Source organism: Clupea harengus, chromosome 6 (assembly GCF_900700415.2).
Source record: "Clupea harengus chromosome 6, Ch_v2.0.2, whole genome shotgun sequence".
Classification (NCBI taxonomy): Eukaryota; Metazoa; Chordata; class Actinopteri; order Clupeiformes; family Clupeidae; genus Clupea; species Clupea harengus.
In genome coordinates, this window is record NC_045157.1 from 18,560,814 (window position 1) to 18,579,104 (window position 18,291).

Below are 18,291 nucleotides of genomic sequence, written 5' to 3' on the forward strand. Positions count from 1 at the left end.
CAGCCTCTGTATGTTTGGTGTAGTTTGGACGAGGCTTCCCCCTCAGGCGCGCGCTGAAATGTGAGCCTAAATTAGCTGAACGAGGAGAATTACGGTACTTAATATGTTGTTCTGTTGTCAAATGGCACGAACCCCGCTGAGAATGTTAGACACGTTGCGCTGTGCGTGTGCGTGTTTTACGTGTGCGTGCGTGTGTGAGCGCGAGTAAGATAGAGGGAGTCCAAAAGAGAAGGAGAGAGTCAGGGGAGGTGTACTGTAGAGGCTGCATATGGACGGGGCAGGCCCAAAAGCAGGTGTGGTGGCCGGGCTTGAAGCCCACTCGGCCCAGGCTGTGGCCAACGCTCTGGGTCTCTTGCCTGCTGGACACGCTCACCCTAACAGCTGGGACAGGGCTAGCTCCCCCAACACCTCCAGCACAGAGGGGGGATGCAGTGCCAAGCCTCCCCACAGAAAGAGCATATAGATCAGGCTAGTCATGCAAAGTCAGGCTCCTCCATCCCCTATGGTGGTGGTAGCGTGGTGAGGATACTTTAGTGTGTGTGTGTGTGTGTGTGTGTGTGTTTGTCTTCAGGCTGGTACCACTTGTTTGTCACATGTGGCCTTTTGTGTTTACCACACCACCTCAGTATCCCAGGGCAAATGTGTGGGTAATAAAAAGCTCTCTTTCTCTTTCTTTCTTTCTTTCTTTCGACACACACATCTCCACTTTCCTCTGCAACATGCACACAAACACACTCACCTCCTTCATTTGTCTGAGAAGACGTGATGAGAGGTGCGACCGTCGACAACACGGTGGATTCATCGCTGTGTGAGATGTGTTGTGAAACACACTCCTCTTCTCTCAAAGCAAACCTCCCTATGGCTTGCTTCTTGGTGTGTGTGTGTGTGTGTGTGTGTGTGTGCGTGTTTGCCTGTGTGTGTGTGTGCGCGTGTTTGCCTGTGTGTGTGTGACAAAGGAAGAGCCCCTGCTGCAGCTCAAACAGGAAAAAGCAGCCTTTGCTAATGCAGACACAGCTGTACAAGAGACTTTTAAATTACCTGACTTGTTTGGACCGTGTGTGTGTGTGTGTGTGTGTGTGTGTGTGTGTGTGTGTGTGTGTGTGTGTGTGTGTGTGTGTGTGTGTGTGTGTGTGTGTGTGTGTGTGTGTGTGTGTGTGTGTGTGTGTGTGTGTGTGTGTGTGTGTGTGTGTGTGTGTGTGTGTGTGGCATATTTCATGTGCTTGTGCACAGTGTGTCCAGTTGGTTCAGGAGAGGGTCTCACTGGCTATGAGTAGAGAGGGACTCTGTGTGTGAGTGTGCTTTTCAGTGTGTGTAGGTGGTGTCAGGATGGGGAGTGTGTGTGTGTGTCGAGGGTCAGGGGAGAGTGGTGAGGGGCTGTGCTGTATGCTGGGCTGTAATGGCTCCCCTGCTGTCGGCTGCAGCTCTTTAATGGAGCTGGATACAAGCCTGGGGTATAATGATAGAGTACAGGCAGGCAGGGATGTGAACTGGCTCATACAAACATCTACACTCTCTCTCACACACACACACACACACATACATACATACATACATACATACACACACACGTACACTCTCTCTCACACACACACACACACACACACACACACACACACACACACATACATACACACATCTACACTCTCACTCACACACACACACACACTACATACACATACATACACACAAACACACACACACACTCTATCAGTCAGATATACACTAAGTCCAGCTCTGTTCTTTAGTCGCAAACTACTCTGCCTAGCTCACACACACAAATACACGCACACACACACACACACACACACACACACACACACAGATGTTTTCCTTTGATGTATCACTGTGTGTGAATGTGTGTTTGTAGGCTGTCTGCACTTCAAGGGGAAAGGATGGATATGTCTTTTTCGTCTCTCTCGCTCTCTCTCTCCCTCTTCCCTTCCCTCCCTCTCTCTCTCTCTCTGGCCAGGTAGAGTGATAGGAGGCTGAATTACAGGAGATAGCCACATGCTCTTCTTTTAACAAGCTGATATGCAAATCTCTTCCTGGTTAAAGATTAACTGCCTGGAAAGCCTCCCTGCATTATCTCAACAGTGGACCGGGGCACATCGGAGCCCGAAGGGATTTACTCTCTCCCTGTGTGTGTGTGTGTGTGTGTGTGTGTGTGTGTGTGTGTGTGTGTGTGTGTGTGTGTTTGTGCGTGTGTGAAAGGCTTATCAACAGACAGATGTCTCGACACATACTACAGTCTGGTCTATACTGTAGAGGGAGAGTGTATCTATTTGTCGAAATGTGTTTTGTTTACAGAGAAGTGTTTGTTTATGTGTCTGTGTGTATTTAGACTCTGACACAGGACGGCATCACTGACCGCCGGTAAGGGTTTTTTTTCTTTTTGTAGAGGTCAGCCTCTCAGACCGCAGGCCCACAATGAGTGTGTGGGTCTGGTCAGTAGAAACACTGTGATGTGTTGGCAGAGATGAGCAGCTCAGGACCAGAAGAAGGAGAGCCCTTTGTCTGATAGCATGTCCTACAGCTCCCTCTGGTGGAGAAGAGGGAGAATCACAAGAGGACACAGCCACCTCGGAGAAAGATAGAGAGAAGACCGGAAGAGGCAGGAGAGGAGGATGGCAATAGGAAGGGGGGAGGGGGACTGGAAAGGCAATGTCAGAGAACCTAATCAGTCAGAGGTCAAGAGAGAGCGAGCGGGGGGGAGGGAGGGGGAGATACTGCTTGGCGGTTGATTGTGGTCATTCGTCATGTTGTCTGACACTGGAGGCTCCATATTAGAGCCAAAATGGTGTTGGGTGTTCTTTCATCCCCTACATACTCGCATAGCTTAGGGATGGATCTTCTCTCTCCTATGTGTGTGTGTTAGAGAGAGAGAGAGAAACTGTGCATTATTGAATGCATTTCAGAAAACTTCAATGTCTCTCTCTCTCTCTCTCTCTCTCTTCCCCCCCATCATGTGGTGTGTTCATGCTGGCTTCATTATTGCTCAGTCATGGTGCGTCCGTGTAGGCTGTCGTTGATTAGATCATCACGGTTCTCCCAGGGCTATTTTCCCATCAGACTGCTGCCTGCCCCAACAGACACAACACGACTACAGAGGCAGCTTCGCTCACATCTACGCCCCACCACACTTCACGCTGCTGAATTAAATCTGATGTGTAAACGGAATATTAAAATGAATGCAGACTTTTTTTCCCCCTACCCGCCTCATGCTTACACCTGACGTCTAAAGACTCCCATCCTTTGATAAATAGAGGGGTGTTTTTTTTTTCGTGGCAGAAATTAAGCAGTGACATTAATGTGCTTTGCCACTAGGGGGCACTCTACCTGGGATTTTCATACATTTTTCAATCACCTTCTGATTTACATACATGTGTACATACCTGATGGTATGTGTGGTGGACGGATGTCTATAGCTCCCATCTAACAGCCTGTGGAGAGTCAAACAGTCACGCTGAGGTGGAGGGAGTCGGTTAATATATGCTTTCGAGGCTTCCCTGTGTGCTGGTTGTGACTTCAGTGGGTTTGGTGTAATTGGCCGGGAGAGTGGCGGACTCTGGCCAGATAAGGGGTGGATGCGGGCTGGGTTCATGCCAGTCAGCGGCTGTCTAGACTGACACCTGTCTGTCAGCGCCTGGGCCAGGAGTGTAGCGTGATGAGTCATCCCCACTCCTCGTAGGTCAGGGCTAGCTCAGGTGTTGTATCTAGAAATTCATTTCTCTCACTGGAGGTGTGTGTGTGTGTGTGTGTGTGTGTGTGTGTGTGTGTGTGTGTGTGTGTGTGTGTGTGTGTGTGTGTGTGTGTGTGTGTGTGTGTGTGTGTGTGTGTGAGAGAGATATGAGTTTTTTCCTAGTCACACCCTGGGTATAAGGATTTTTTTGTGGTGTGTTTGTGTGTGTGTGTGTAAGGTGGGGCAGGGACGTGGGTTTAGGGAGAAGGAGAGGAGGTTGTTGCGGGGCAAGGTCTTAGTAACGGCACGCCAGAACAAGCCTCCACCTCTGCCCAAGGCTCTATCTTTCCTCAGATACAGACACACACTCTCAAACACACACACACACACGCACATACACACAGAAAGAGAGAGAGAGAGGTGGTGGGGAAAGTGCACGCATGTCACAATTTTTAACACCCCGCCTTCTCCTTCTCTTCCTTTCTGTCTTTCTCGCTCTCTCTCTCTCTCCCTCCCTCTCAATTTTTTTTTCAATTTCAAAGGCTTTATTGACATGACAAGAGTTCTCTCTCTCTCTCTCTCTCTCCCTCTCTTCTAACTTCAAGGGGGGTCAGTGTGGTCACAAGGGCCATGTGGAAGAGGAGGCAGCTGACACGCAGGGGCAGCCACCCCCTCTTTCTCTCCCTCCGCCTCCTTCCCTCACTCCCCCACCCCTCTCTCTCTCCCTCTCCCTCTCTCCCTCTCTCTCTCTCCCTCCCTCTCCTCCCCCTGGCAGCATGTGCATGCCTCTGTTATCTCAGAATGGCTGAGGAATTATAGGTTGAGAGGGGAAAAGGGGGGAGGAGGAGGAGGGGGAGGTCATGTGACATTGCAGCAGCTGCTACGCTGAGAATTTCTGTTTTCACTAGGCGAGAGAGGGAGAGAGAGAGAAAGGAGAGCGAGAGAGAGGCAGAGGCAGAGGGAGGGAGAAGGAACGAGCGAGTGAGCGAGCACAAGAGAGAGAGAGGGAGATAGGCAGAGCGTGTGCGTGTGTGTGTGTGTATGTGTGTGTGTGGTGTGTTGCTTTGTTAGATAAGCTCCAAACGGTCTTTGTGAAGAGGGAGAGACTAAGCGCGAGGGAGCTACAGAGAGCGCGAGCGCGAGAGGGAGAGGGAGAAAGAGAGAGAGGGAGAAACAGAAAGAGAAGAGAAGAGGAGAGGAGGAAAAAAAATGGTGTTTCCCTTGGCTCTCTTTAAGCGCTGGGCTTGGCTGAAGATGCAGCGATGGGAGACAGAGGCAGCTCCAGTCCTTTGTGCAGTAAGCAGACGCCGCTTTTCTCGTCCTTTACTCTGAGGGGGGTCCTTGTTTTGTGTGTGTGTGTGTGTGTGTGTGGAGAGGGGGGGGGGGGTTGAACGTGAGTGTTTTATTGCCTTGGCTGAAGCTGACTGACCAGTCACTGAACATTTGCTGTCTGAACATTTGCTCTCGTGCCGTTCCGGAGAAGTTCCTTTTTTTTCTCTTTTTTTTTTTTCTTTCTTGCTACTCGGCTGTTCTCCGAATTGGTGTCGAGTTGTGAGGTGGTTTCTCGGAGCGGTCCTCAGCTACTGTGTGTCGCTTCTCTTCTCTTCTCTGTGCCTCAGCTCTGGGAAAGAGTGCTTGTGCTGGCTCTTTCCCATCCACAGTGTTCCTGTGTAATTCATTGTGTTTGAGTGGGTTGTGTGTGTGCTTCGCATGTGTGTGGTGTGTACCAGTCAGTGTGGGTGGTGGACTGTGTATGTTTGTGTCTGTGTGTGTTGTAAGCTGTCCCCTTTTAAGAGATACTACGATGGGATAATGAATTGCTTGTGTGTGTGTGTGTGTGTTAGTCTCTGAGGGTATCTGAATTAATGATCAGGGTCTTAGATAGTTAACTGAGTTTGTGCTGTCCTCTCACAGTAATCATGTGTGATTATGAGGAGCTGTGTGTGTTTGTGTGTGTATTGTGATGTGTTTCTGTCTGTGTTTATTGGTTTCTGGGGGCACCTCTGTGAATGGGTGATTTGTGTGTCAAGTAGATTGTGCCCCCTTACAGTAATTTGAATACATGTATGGGGGGTTACTGTGTGTGTGTGTGTGTGTGTGTGTGTGTGTGTGTGTGTGTGTGTGTGTGTGTGTGTGTGTGTGTGTGTGTGTGTATGGGGGTTGAGTTGACGGTCTAGCAGCAGCAGTGGCATTGTTAATTTCATTATTAATTGCTCTGGAAGGTTCAGGCATAGTGCACTGGGTGAAACAGAGGTTAGCCCCATAGTGCTGGGGAAACATCACCTTTCCCACCAATCCCCTCCACACACACAGACACACACACACACACACACACACACACACATAAACAAACCCAAACAGAAAAACAGGCTGTACTTCCCTCAACAGCTACCTTACAAATAACATCTCGGCCAACTTTTCAGCAGCCAGTCAGAAGTGAGAGAAGAATGACTGATTCATTCTTTCGTTCGCTCTCTCTTTCTATCTGTTTTTTTGTTTTTAATTTTTTTGGGTCCTTTTATCTTTTTGAACACCAGTGCCCTGTAGGGCTTCTCCTATATTAAGCACTAAGTGAACTGATACTAACACAGATCAATTGGCAACGACACATGGAATCAGCTTCGCCATGGAGGCAGTGTGGTAGTGTGTGTGGCTTGACCCTGCCATGACCCCATTCTGTGTGTATGTGGGTGCGTGTGTGTGGGTGCGTGTGTGTGTGTGTGTGTGTGTGTGTGTGTGTGTGTGTGTGTGTGTGTGGCAGCTCGTTAACTGTGCCAGTGTGTGACAGCAGTGCAGTGAGCCTCCGGGCGCATGTGCAACTCGAAGCTCAGGGATTCCGCCTGGCTTGTCGCGCTGGTGTCCCCTTACACCACTCCTCCAGAGCTCAGCGCCAACGCCAACGCCCGTAAATCCCTCACCCTAAAAAAGATGTGTGTGTTTGAAAGGGAGGTTGGTGGAAAAATGTCCATGCAGCAGCTTGGGTCACTCAATGTGTCAGGACTAGAGACGAGAGGAGGACAGAAGGGAAGATAGACGACAAATAAACAGAAGGAAAAGGAGGGAAGAGAAGAGAAGAGAAGAGTTGAGAAGGGGTTGAGGAGCTCCCACCTCATGCTCTCACACCACGCCTGTACTTTCTCACACAAGTTCCCAGCACATGCCGGTGATCCATAATCTCCTGGAAATCCATGTGTGCGAGTGAGTGCTTTTCAGCCATTCTTTACCGGGAACCCCCTCGTCTCTGGGAGGGAGTGTCATTTTTCGCAGTTCGCCATGGGGGAACCCCCTAGTGTTACATGGGAGGCAGTTCTTGGATCAGTGTCGCTCTATGAAATCCCCGAAAGTTGGCAGGCCTGTGGTGAGTCGTCAGCTACAGGTTGAAGATGTATTCATACTTGATGTATTCATACTGTCAGTTTGATTGGAGTTGTGTTACTCATCGAGCTAGCAGTGGCATAAGAAATGTCAAGTCACGTTTGTTTTTGTAGCAGTTTTGGCACAGGTTACAGGTTACCGCCCATTGCCATAGCTACAGCCACAGACTTGACCCTCTGTCAGCCTAGCATGCAATACACACACACACACACACACACACACACACACACACACACGCATGCATTTATGGTGTATAACGGTAGGCAAACTCCTCTCACAGGCCTATTGAATCAGGACATTAGTGCGTAAACACAGACCTACCATCCCACAGACCCAACCACATGATTGTTAGCTGCTTCCTGCATGACCACACACCACCACCTCCACCTCGATCAAGATGCTGCTGGCAAGTTTGTGGCGCGGTTGTGGTATGCATTTGATGGTTAGCGATGACGCCGATCAGTACACTGTGCCCTGACCCATGCTTGCTAGTGTGCTGATTCCGGAGGAGGTTCGAGATGGGGGATGAATGGAGGACCTTTTGTCACATTCCATCCCTGTGTCGGCGAGGATGTGGTGATGGCAGGGTGTATGGTGGTGGTGGTGGTGACTGTGATGATTATGATGATGCTGATAATAGGGGCGATGGTGACTGCAGTGATGGTGGTTATGGGGATAATAGCGATGGCGCTGCTGACAATTGAGGCTAATGTGTCCTGTCTGCGGCTGTGGGAATATGGGGTGTGTGTGGTTGGAAGGTTGTGTGTGTGTGTGTGTGTGTGTGTGTGTGTGTGTGTGTGTGTGTGTGTGTGGTTGGAAGGGTGTGTTTGTGAGTATGTGACCAGACTGAGCAGGAGAGGGCATGGCTGGGTTGCTGTGGAAACAAAGGCACTGTTGGATGCATGCATCTAGGGCAAATAGACACCCCTCCAACCCCCCCAAACTCCCCCCACGCACAAACACACACACACACAACCATCGTCTTGGCCCCTCTTCGGGCCAAGGGCTGCCTGACCTTGGGCATAACCTCTGACCCCCCACCCACAGCTGTCAACCTGTGTGACTGTGTGGGTGGGTGTGTGTGTGTGTATGCGTGTGCATGTGTATGTGTTAGTCCAGACTGTGGGCCTTCTTAGAAAAGCACATTCACACACAGTGCGTGAGCCTTTAACCCTGGGGCTGGTTCATCACTGCGTGACTCAACACTGACTGACTGACTGACTGACTGACTCCATGGCTGACTGTGCTCTTGTGACGAGGTAATAACACACCCCCTCACATCCTGTGGCACTCATCTTTTCTCTCTCTCTTTCTCTCTCCCTCTTTTTTTTGCATTTTTGTTTGCCACTCTTTTCCTCCAGGCATGAGCCATGAGCCAAAGTCACCTTCCTTAGGAATGATCTCTACGGCAACGCGCACCACGGCAACAGTCAGCCCCCTCACTCCGTCGCCCCTCAACGGCTCCATCGTGCCCAATGGAAGCCCGGCAGCCCAGTCGGCCCACTCCGGATTCGCTGCCGCCCTCCGCAAGCTGGCCAAACAGGCCGAGGAACCCAGAGGTGCGTCCCACCCCCTCACCCCCACCCTTTACCAACCCTGACCCTTCACCTTTACCCCTTGACCCCCTCATCCCTCCATCCTGGCACAGCTGTCCCAAGACACCGGGTTCTTTTGTGGCCAGTGGCTCTCTCTCTCTCTCTCTCTGTCTCTCTTTCTCTCTGTCTCTCTCTGTCTTCCGGCTGAGCGGAGGATGCAGGTGGGGGTTAAGATGGCTGTCGGAGTCTCTCTTTTCGGAGTCGCTAATAGCCCCTTAAGTGGTATTCACACTGGATTGAATTAACGTCGTCTCCAGGGAGACTTGGCCCAGGGGGTGATGAGGGGAGGGGAGGGGAGCGGGTCGTGCTCAGTGACCCACTTAAGGGGCTGACTGGGTTGTTTACCACGGCCGCGCTCCTCCAGCAGGTTCTGACCAGAGCTGGGGCAGAGGCCAGCAGGGTTTGCTGCTGTTTATTGGGAAGATCTTTTCATTTGATTTGTGGGGAACTGGCAGATACTGTCTGAGCCTGAATCCCTTATTGAACTGAAGGATACCTGAGTGGGAGTGAGAGCTGGAGTGGCATCTGTGATGAGGGATGTGAGAGTGGTGTCTGTGATGAGAGATGTGAGAGTGTACAAGGGTGCTTAGGTGCGGAATTGTCGAGGGGGTTGTCTAAATGCTGCAGCACAGTAGTAGTGGACAGATCTTTTTGTTGAGTGTGAGTGTGTACACACATGTGCATCAGTGTGTGTGTGTGTGTGTGTGTGTGTGTGTGTTAGAGAGGGTCGCTGGTTCAGCTGTTCCGGTCATGGTTCAGAAGCGCACAGAAAAGCCTCATCAGAATGGAAGCCTGTGTGTGTGTGTGTGTGTGTGTGTGCTGGGGACTCAGTCAGGCGTGGGTGTAAGGGGCAGGGGTTTGCTCTGTGAACTGCTAGCAGACTAAAGGAAATAAACAACCTCCCCCTGTTAGGACTCACTGGAGCCCAGTCAACGGCTCCTGCATCGTCCCCACCTCTTTTTGTGTGTGCGTGTCTGTGTGTGTGTCCATAGTTAAAACAAAACAATATGAGGAATCCTTGTGTGTGTGTGTGTGTGTGTGTGTGTGTGTGTGTGTGTGTGTGTGTGTGTGTGTGTGTGTGTGTGTGTGTGTGTGTGTGTGTGTGTGTGTGTGTGTGTGTGTGTGTGTGTGTTTGTTTGTGTTCGCACCCATCTGGTTGTCTGTGATGAGTGAATGCAGTGGCTTTGTCTTTACTGTGTGTCGGTCTGCCCTGGAAGTGAGTGTGGATGTTGGTATGCACCACTGACCACCAGACAGCATGTTTGTGTGTGTGTGTGTGTGTGTGTTTAAGGTGCTCTTCCTCGATACCACCTCATGCCCTCAGCCCTTTCCTCTAAACAAGCTCTCTCCAGGGGTCCTACTGATAATGTTGACAACCAGACTGGGAGGGCTGCAATCCCTCCCCCTAGACACACACACACACACACACACACAAACACACACACACACACATAGTCTCACCCACCTCCGTGCTAGGGACTGTATGTGTGGGAAAGGGGGTGTTCAGGTCTGCCCTAGCTGTAGAGGGGGTGTGGGGGACACAGCAGGCTTGAGTTAGTGCCTCCATCCAACCACAGCGGCTCCGGACCCCTGGAGAGACTCCCAGCAGAGAGAGGAGCACTGCTCTCCATCACACACACACACACACACACACACACATACACGTACATACACACACACACACACACACATACACGTACATACACATACACACACACACACACACACACACACACATACACGTACATACACACACACACACACCACACACACACACACACACACACACACACACACACACACACACACACTGAGGCAGTCAACTCCGCCTCTAGCTCCCACCTCCAAACATACTTGAGCAGCCCTCCTTCCCTGCATTCCCTCCCTCTCTCTTTCTTCCACCAGGGATGGATTTCTTTATCTGTTTCTTCAGCCATTTGTCTCCCTCCCCATCTCTCTCTCTCTCCCACTCTTCTGTCTCTCACACTCTTCTCTCTCTCTGTCTCTGCCACCCTGTCTGTCTCTCTCTCTTCTTCCCTCTCTCTCTCTCTCTCTCTCTCTCTCTCTCTCCCCCTCCCTCTCTCCTCTCTCTCTCCCTCTCTCTCTTAATCGAGCGGTGGCAGTGAGAGGGCACTGCTTGTACTGATTCTCCCATCCATCCCTCCCTCTCTCTCTCTCTCTCTCTCTCTCTTCCTTCCTCTCTCTGTCTCTCTCTCTGTCCCTCGCTCCATCCCTCTCACAGAGAAATCAGTGCCTGGCCCTGTGATTTACTGTGGTGTGAGGGAGAGCAGCCCCAGTCTTTAACAAATCCACACTCTCTCTCTCTCTCTCTCTCTATTTATTTATCTGTCTGCCTGTCTGTATCTCTCACGCTATCTTTCTCCTTTTTTTTCTTTCTGTCTCGCACACTCACTCTCTTTTACCACACGCCCCCACACAAAGGCTGGATCCCCTTCTTTTGTGGCAGATGTGTTTGTGTGTGTGTGTGTGTGTGTGTGTGTGTGTGTGTGTGTGTGTGTGTGTGTGTGTGTGTGTGTGTGTGTGTGTGTGTGTGTGTGTGTGTGTGTGTGTACATGTGTGTTTCTGAGAGTGTGTGTGTGTGTTTGATTTTCCTTGAATGCCTTTGAAGTGGGGGTTGTGGTGTTTGAGAGAAAAGGAAAACGCACTATCAGACGATACTATCACTTGTAATCTTCCAGTGGGGGCGACGAATCTGCAGTGTGTTCCGGAAGCAGCACACTGTGTTACGAGTCAGAGCGACACGTTCACAAGGCCCATCTTCAGGTTGTGTGTCTGGGGGAAAAAAAGATGTCTGTCATTGTGATCATTGTAGTGTGTGTGTGTGTGTATAACCAGCAGGCTGTGTGTATTTGTATTCATGTCTGTGAGTACTTATGTTTGAAGAATTCTGAGGTATGTGTAGGTGTTTTACAGGAATAATGTGTGTGTGTGTATCTATGTATGTATGTATGTATATGTGTGTGTATATAATTATATATATATTTATATATACATATATACATGTATATGTACTATGCGTGTGTGTGTGTGTGTGTGTGTGTGTGTGTGTGTGTGTTTGAGAGAGCGAGTGTGGCCCCTCCTGGTTGTTGTATTCTTGGCTGTATTGTCCGTGGGCAGGCCATGGTGTCATGTCTCTGCAAGAGAGGCTAAGTCCCAGTCTACTTCTAAGTGGCCGTGGGTGGTGAGTAAAAACAGCTTGTGGGGGAAGACACGCGTTATGATTAAGCCAGAGCATCAAGAACAAAAAATATCCTGAAAAAACACACACACACACACACACAGGCTGCCAAACCTCCCCAGCTGCTAGTTGTTTTGTGCTATGGAAGAGTGCTGTAGGTGGGCAGAGGAAACAGGGGATGGCATGAGTCATTTGTCCAGACTGGCTGGCTGCGACCCGGGGAGAGTGGAGTGGAGTGGAGTGTAGTGGAAGGGTGGGGCTGGAGAGTGATGGAAGGGAGGGGGACGCTGGACAGATGGTGACCCCCAGCAGGGGCGCTGATCCTGGGTGACGACAGGTAGAGCGTGGGGCCTCCTGGTGGAAGCCAGACTGCTGTCTCCAAAAATGAGTATTTATAGTCGGAAGTGGGCGAGAGGTGCTTGCATGTGCCCCGGTGCTAAGATGTTAATACACGCACACACATACAAACAAACAAACACACACACACACACACACACGAAAGCAGCGTCAGCAGTGTAATCCCTATGGTGCCTGGAAGGCGTTAGCCTCTTAGCATCTGCTCCTGTTGTCTGTGCTCTTTCTCTCTCTGTCTCTTTATCTCTTTTTTCTCTCTCTCTGTCTCTCTCCCTCTCTTTTTCTCTCTCTCCCTCTCTCGGTCTTCCTCCCTCTCTCCCTCTCTGTCTGTCTCTCTCTCTCTTTTTTCTTTCTTTTCTCTCTCTCTCTCTCTCTCTCTGCCCTTGCGCCCTCGGGGGACTTGCGTGTCATGACTCTGGCCCTTTAATCCAAATGGAGGCAGATTTGCTTTTAAGCCTCATCATTGGTCACATTTCCACGCTCTGCCGTGAGTAGCGCACACACACACACATTCCGCAACTCTGCATAAATACGTCATACTCGCTCCCTGACACACTCTCCCTCTCGTGCATAATGAATCAGAGAGCCAGTTAGTTATCAGTCAGGATTGGAGGGGCTGATTAATGGGAGGAGGACGCAAGGATGCCGTGTGTGTGTGTGTGTGCCAGTCTTCTCCAGGCTATGAGTAGCACACACATCACACATCACACACACACATCACACACAGACACACACGATTCACTCACTCGATACATTTCGTCAGAGTAACAGACACTTTCTCATTTTCTCTCTCTACATATTTCTCTCTCTTCGTCTTTCATCTCATCCTCGGTTCACTGAACGAGTCTCCAATGAGCCATCAAGTATGGATAGGAGGTGACGAGCTCCAGGTCCAGAGGCAGATAGATTTAGGAGAGCTGTGGTACTGGTCTGCCACAGGCTCTGTGTCTGGCTGTGGTGCGGTGTGGTGATTCATCAGCTGGGCTGATGGCTATTGGCAGATTGCTCTTGTGCACCAGATGTATGATGTATTTAGACGCCACAAGGAGAAGAATGGGTTAGAGCTGGACAGGCAGGCGTGTGGGCGGCGGACGGACAGGCGGACGAGAAGGATAGAGAAAGGTAGATGGAGATGGAGAGGGAGAAGCAGAGAAAGAAGGATGGGAAATAGACTTATGCAAACTCAAAGAGAGGGATGGAGCGATAGAGAGACAGACGAAGGGAGAGAGAGAGGGATGGTTGGGCGAGGGAGTGAGTGAACGACTGCTGCCTTCTGTGGGGGTCAGTGCTGTTAGGCGCGGCTACCCTGGGGGTGTTGCCCTGTTGTTGTGAGCCCACAGCCCCGGCTCAGGGAGCAGGGCCAGGCAAGCGTGACCCCCTCCATCTGGAGCTGGGACTACACACACACACACACACACACACACACACACACACACACACACAGAGCCCTAGACACACACACTAGCTCTCTCTCCTTCTCTCTCTCTCTCTCCTTCGCTCGCTCTCCCTCTCTCTCTCCCCCTCACACACACAGGCTGTCTGTCTGCACCCCTCAGGCAAAATGCCTTGGAGCACAGCGTGTCCCCGAAACCCCACCATCACACACACACACACACACACACACACACACACACACACACACACACACACACAGACTCACTCTGCAGACTGCAGCTCCACACACCAAAACCACTTAATGTTTACTTCCTCGTCTGCAGTACACAGGCAACCCCCCCCCCCCCACACACACACACACACACACACACAAACACACACACATACAAACACACCGATAATTTATCGCTCATGTTCTTATAATTGCATACACATTCACACAATCACTCTCAAACTCTCACAAACACATTAACCGCATGTCACTTACCACACATACAATGGACAACACCCACATCCTCGCGCGTTAACACACTCACCTCTTCAACTGCATGTCTTCAGGACACACACACACACAGAGATTGCACCCCTCCCCTGGCTGATGCAGATTAGAGCAGCGTGCTTTGTGCTGCGCAGGCCGAGCGTGGCCGGAGGCAGCATATGGAGGGAGGATTGTCGGAGCAGTGCTATGCACACCAGGTGTGAAATGGGCTGTTTAATTAAGTGCTGATGTTGTTCTAATGCAGGCCGCGAGGTTGGAGGAAGGAGGAGAGAAGTGTGTGTGTGTGTGTGTGTGTGTGTGTGTGTGTGTGTGTGTGTGTGTGTGTGTGTGTGTGTGTGTGTGTGTGTGTGTGTGTGTGTGTGTGTGTGTGTGTGTGTGTGTGTGTGTGTGTGTGTGTGTGTGTGTGTGTGAGGCAGGTGGGTAGGGGATGAGGAACAGCTTGTCACTCTGTGTGTGTGTGTGTGTGTGTGTGTTGGAGTGTTTGTGTGTGGCTTGTCTGTGCTAAGGCGTGTGTGTGTGTACATGCAAGTTTGTGTGTGCGTGCTTGAATGCAGCGGGCACCCCCCTTCTCTCACTGCAGGCTAGCTTGGGCAGTCATGCAGTGAGCACAACAAGGAGAGAGAGAGGGATAGAGAGAAAGAGGGAGAGAGCGATAGAGAGAATGAAAGAGAGAGAGAGGGGGAGGGAGAGAGAGAGAGTGAGCGAGCTTCGCCTAATGGAGGAGCCGACAGAGAGCAGGCCTGCCCATTAATCATACACACACACACACACACACACACACACACACACACACACACATACACATAAACACACACACACACACACACACACAGTCACAGGCAGCTCTCCTCCCCCTCCTTCTCCACTTCTTCCCTCTCCCTCCTTCCCTCTTATCTACCCTCCCTCTTCTGTCTCTGTACACTCCATCCAGGGAAAGCCAAGTGTGTGTGTGTGTGTGTGTGGGGATTGAAGGGGGCTGTTGGGGAGGTAGAAGCTGCATGCTGTTTGCCTGTAGTGGAGTGCAGTTTGCTGGGGTGTGCTGGCTGGGCTGTTGTCATGAGCACAGGAAGTGGCACTCGCTAGTGTGGTTCAGACCCAGTGCTGGTTTCTCACTACAGGAAGCTGCCTGGCCTCTTGGCTGTAGTCATGCCTACGATTGACTCGATTTCCTGTGCTAGCTTAGCAGTGATAGTGCAAAGCTCAGTAACACATGCACAACCACAAACACACACACACACTCTCACACACCCACACTGAATAGATTTTAATGGCATTTGCATTTTGCAAAATGACACCAGTTTACTAAAGGAGGGAGGGAGGGAGGGGGTCACGTATCATTGGGATCCCATCTGCCACTGGGGCGGCCGTGGCAGCAGCCAAGTCATGATCACGGCGACGCCGGTCCTCCAGGAATTTGAGGGACGTGCATCGCTGTGGGGCGGGGATGTCGGATGTGGCTTGGCTCGATGGTGTTGTGGGAGTTGATGTATTTGTGTGTGGGTCGGGCGGGGGTTAGCCCCTAGAGGATATGTAGGGAGGTGGAGGGTGAGAGAAAAAGAGAGAGAGAGTGTGAGGGGGGGGGACGGGACGGGGGGGTGGAGAGAATTAATTGATGTGGACTGCGTTGCCTAGGAATAATGGTGAACAGCGTCTTTGCAAGGCAGAGGTTTGAAGAAGAGAAGAGCAAATAACGGCCCCACAGGGGAAAGCTGCTCATGCCCTCTTCCAAACAGCCCACTCCTGCCCCCCCACCCCCACCCCTCCCGTGCTGCCCTGTTCTTGTTTCCCTGACATATTGCTGGGCTTCCAGAGGCCAGCTCCCCCAGCTTTAAACTGCCTGTAAGTGTTGTAAATGTATGCATAAAAAAATGGATGCTTGCCTGACAGATCCGATGCTCAGGCAACTGGAGATTTGAGCCGGGAGTGGAGAGGAGGAGAGGAAGGGGAGGGGAGGAGAGGGGAGGGGAGGGGAGAGGAAGGAGGTGGGTGGCAGAGAAGGAGAAGAAAGGATGAGACGGTAATGAAGGGAAAAGAGGATGGGACAGAGGAGGAGAGGAGAGGAGAGGGGAGGGGAAGAGAGGAGAAGAGAGGAGAAGAGAGGAGAGCAGAGCAGAGCAGAGCAGAGCAGCGGGGGCAGAGCGGAGGAGATGAGTGAAACAGATAAGTGCCTGGAGGTGAAGAGGGAAGAGGGCTCCGATGAGGAACAGGGGCCTGGTTTAGGGCATTAATGCCGCCGCTGGGCAAAATGAGAGCAGAATTAAACGAGAGAGAAAGATCCCTCTTTCTTTCTTTCTCTCTGTCTCTCTCTCTCTGTCTCCACCTGCTTATAGCTCTGCTCCTGCTGAATTATTCAGTGTGTCCTGCTTCTCTCTCCACCTACAGCAAACCTTCAGAGAGTGAGAGAGAGAAAGGGAAGGAGTGTAAAATTGTAAAAAGGCAACAAACCGGAGAGGGAATTGTTGAAGGAGCAAACACGAGGAAGGCTATGCTAAAACAGAGAGCAATAGAGAGAGAGCGAGAGGGCAAGATGGAGCGTGAGAGGGAGAGGGAGGGAGAGAGGGAGAGAGATTTATCCTTGGATGAGGGTGATTCTCTTTAGCAGCCCATGCCACTGCTCTGTGCTCTTTGTCTGTGGTTAACGCTCTCACTGCCACTGTCACTCGAGAGTGAGTGTGTGTGTGTGTGTGTGTGTGTGTGTGTGTGTGTGTGTGTGTGTGTGTGTGTGTGTGTGTGTGAGCATGCTTGTATGTGTGACGGGTCTCTGTGCTGGATCGCAGCCTTTATTGTGCTCCTTTGATTCCAGTTCCAGGGACAGAGCGAGAGGAACCTAAAGGTGTGAATGCAGATGATAGGCTTTGAGCTCATGTCAGGCTTTTGTGTGTATGTGCGCGTGTACATTTGTGTGTGTGTGTGTGTGTGTGCATATGTGTGTGCGCGTGCATTTGTTTGTGTGTGTGTGTGCGCTCAGCAGTAGGCTGATACTGATTGGGTTTATCTGGGATAATGTGAGTGTGAAAGCGGCAGGGCAGGTAGGTGTCATGCGATGTGATGTGATGTGATGTGATGTGAAGTGATGTGATGAGGGGTACCTCTCCTCACCAGGGCTCAGCTTGGCTACTGGGCCCCAGGAACCAGCCTCTGCTAAGACGCACCGCTCCCCTGACCCCCGCCCTAATCCCCACCTGAGCCATGCGTGAAACACCTCCTTTGCCTGAGGGACCTACGCTGGGTCTATGGCTATCATGTCAGCAAAGCACATCTGGTTTACATCTGGTTAACAGAATGGTGTTTTGGCTACGGCCGACCTCTCCCAGTGCCCATTGATCTTAACTCTGGTGAATGCTGGCTGGGGTTCAGCTCCTCATGTGAGAGGAGGGCCGCTGATGGAGGTGCATATGCGCCTGGTCTCCTCTCTTTGACTCTCTCATTCTGTTTTTGTTCTCTCCATTTCTCTCTCTCTCTCTCTCTCTCTCTCTCTCTCTTTCTCTCTCCATTTTCTCTCTCCGTCCCCGTCCCCTCCTCCCCCCCAGTGGTGGTGTCAGTTGGGAGTGAATCCAGCATGTCACCGTGGCTGCTGTATTAACTGCCTGGCTGCTGCTGCTGCTGCTGCTGCTGCTGCTGCTGAGTGAGTATTGATTAAGGGAGTCGGCGAGGGGAGAGTAATGTCCCTCCTTCATGGGATTAGGCCACTAATTGCTGTTTTGCGGACCAGACACACTTCCGCACGTCTCGCCCTGCGTCACCCTGTCACCACCTCTCCTCTCTGTCTCCCCACCTATTTCTCTATCTCTCCCTCGCTCCATCCACCTCTCTCTCTCTCCTTCCGCCTCTCTCTCTCTCCCTGCGCCTCTCTCTCTCTCCTTCCGTCTCTCTCTTCTCCGTCCATCCTCCAAGGTGGTCTGTGAATGGATTTTCCAGTATTGAATGCAGGCTCCATCTCCTACCCTTTATACCTGAAGTGTTCACGGCAGCGATTTTAAGTAGAGCGGTCAACCACATGACCTCTATTGATGGAATGTCTTCACCTGTCTGCTGTGGTCGACACCTCCACCCTCCCCCACCTAACAGGGTGTGCGACTGGGAGTCGGAGAGGGACTGTTGGACATGTGTGTGTGTGTGATATGTTTCACATGGGCATCCAGGAAAGTGCCATGAAATCGGAGTCCAGCGAGTGGGGAGGGAGGTCGATAATTAG

At 51.2% G+C, this 18,291-nt stretch overlaps 1 protein-coding gene across 2 annotated transcripts in view; it reads left to right on the plus strand.

Annotated features, from left to right (window-relative positions):
• Nucleotides 1–18,291, plus strand: part of gse1b (Gse1 coiled-coil protein b) — a 240,865-nt gene that overhangs the window by 199,436 nt on the left and 23,138 nt on the right. For both annotated transcript variants that reach the window (XM_012819250.3, XM_031569242.2), the window contains exon 3: nucleotides 8,416–8,613. In XM_012819250.3, coding sequence (XP_012674704.2) covers nucleotides 8,416–8,613 — 198 coding nt within the window. The remainder of the gene's footprint in view (nucleotides 1–8,415; nucleotides 8,614–18,291) is intronic.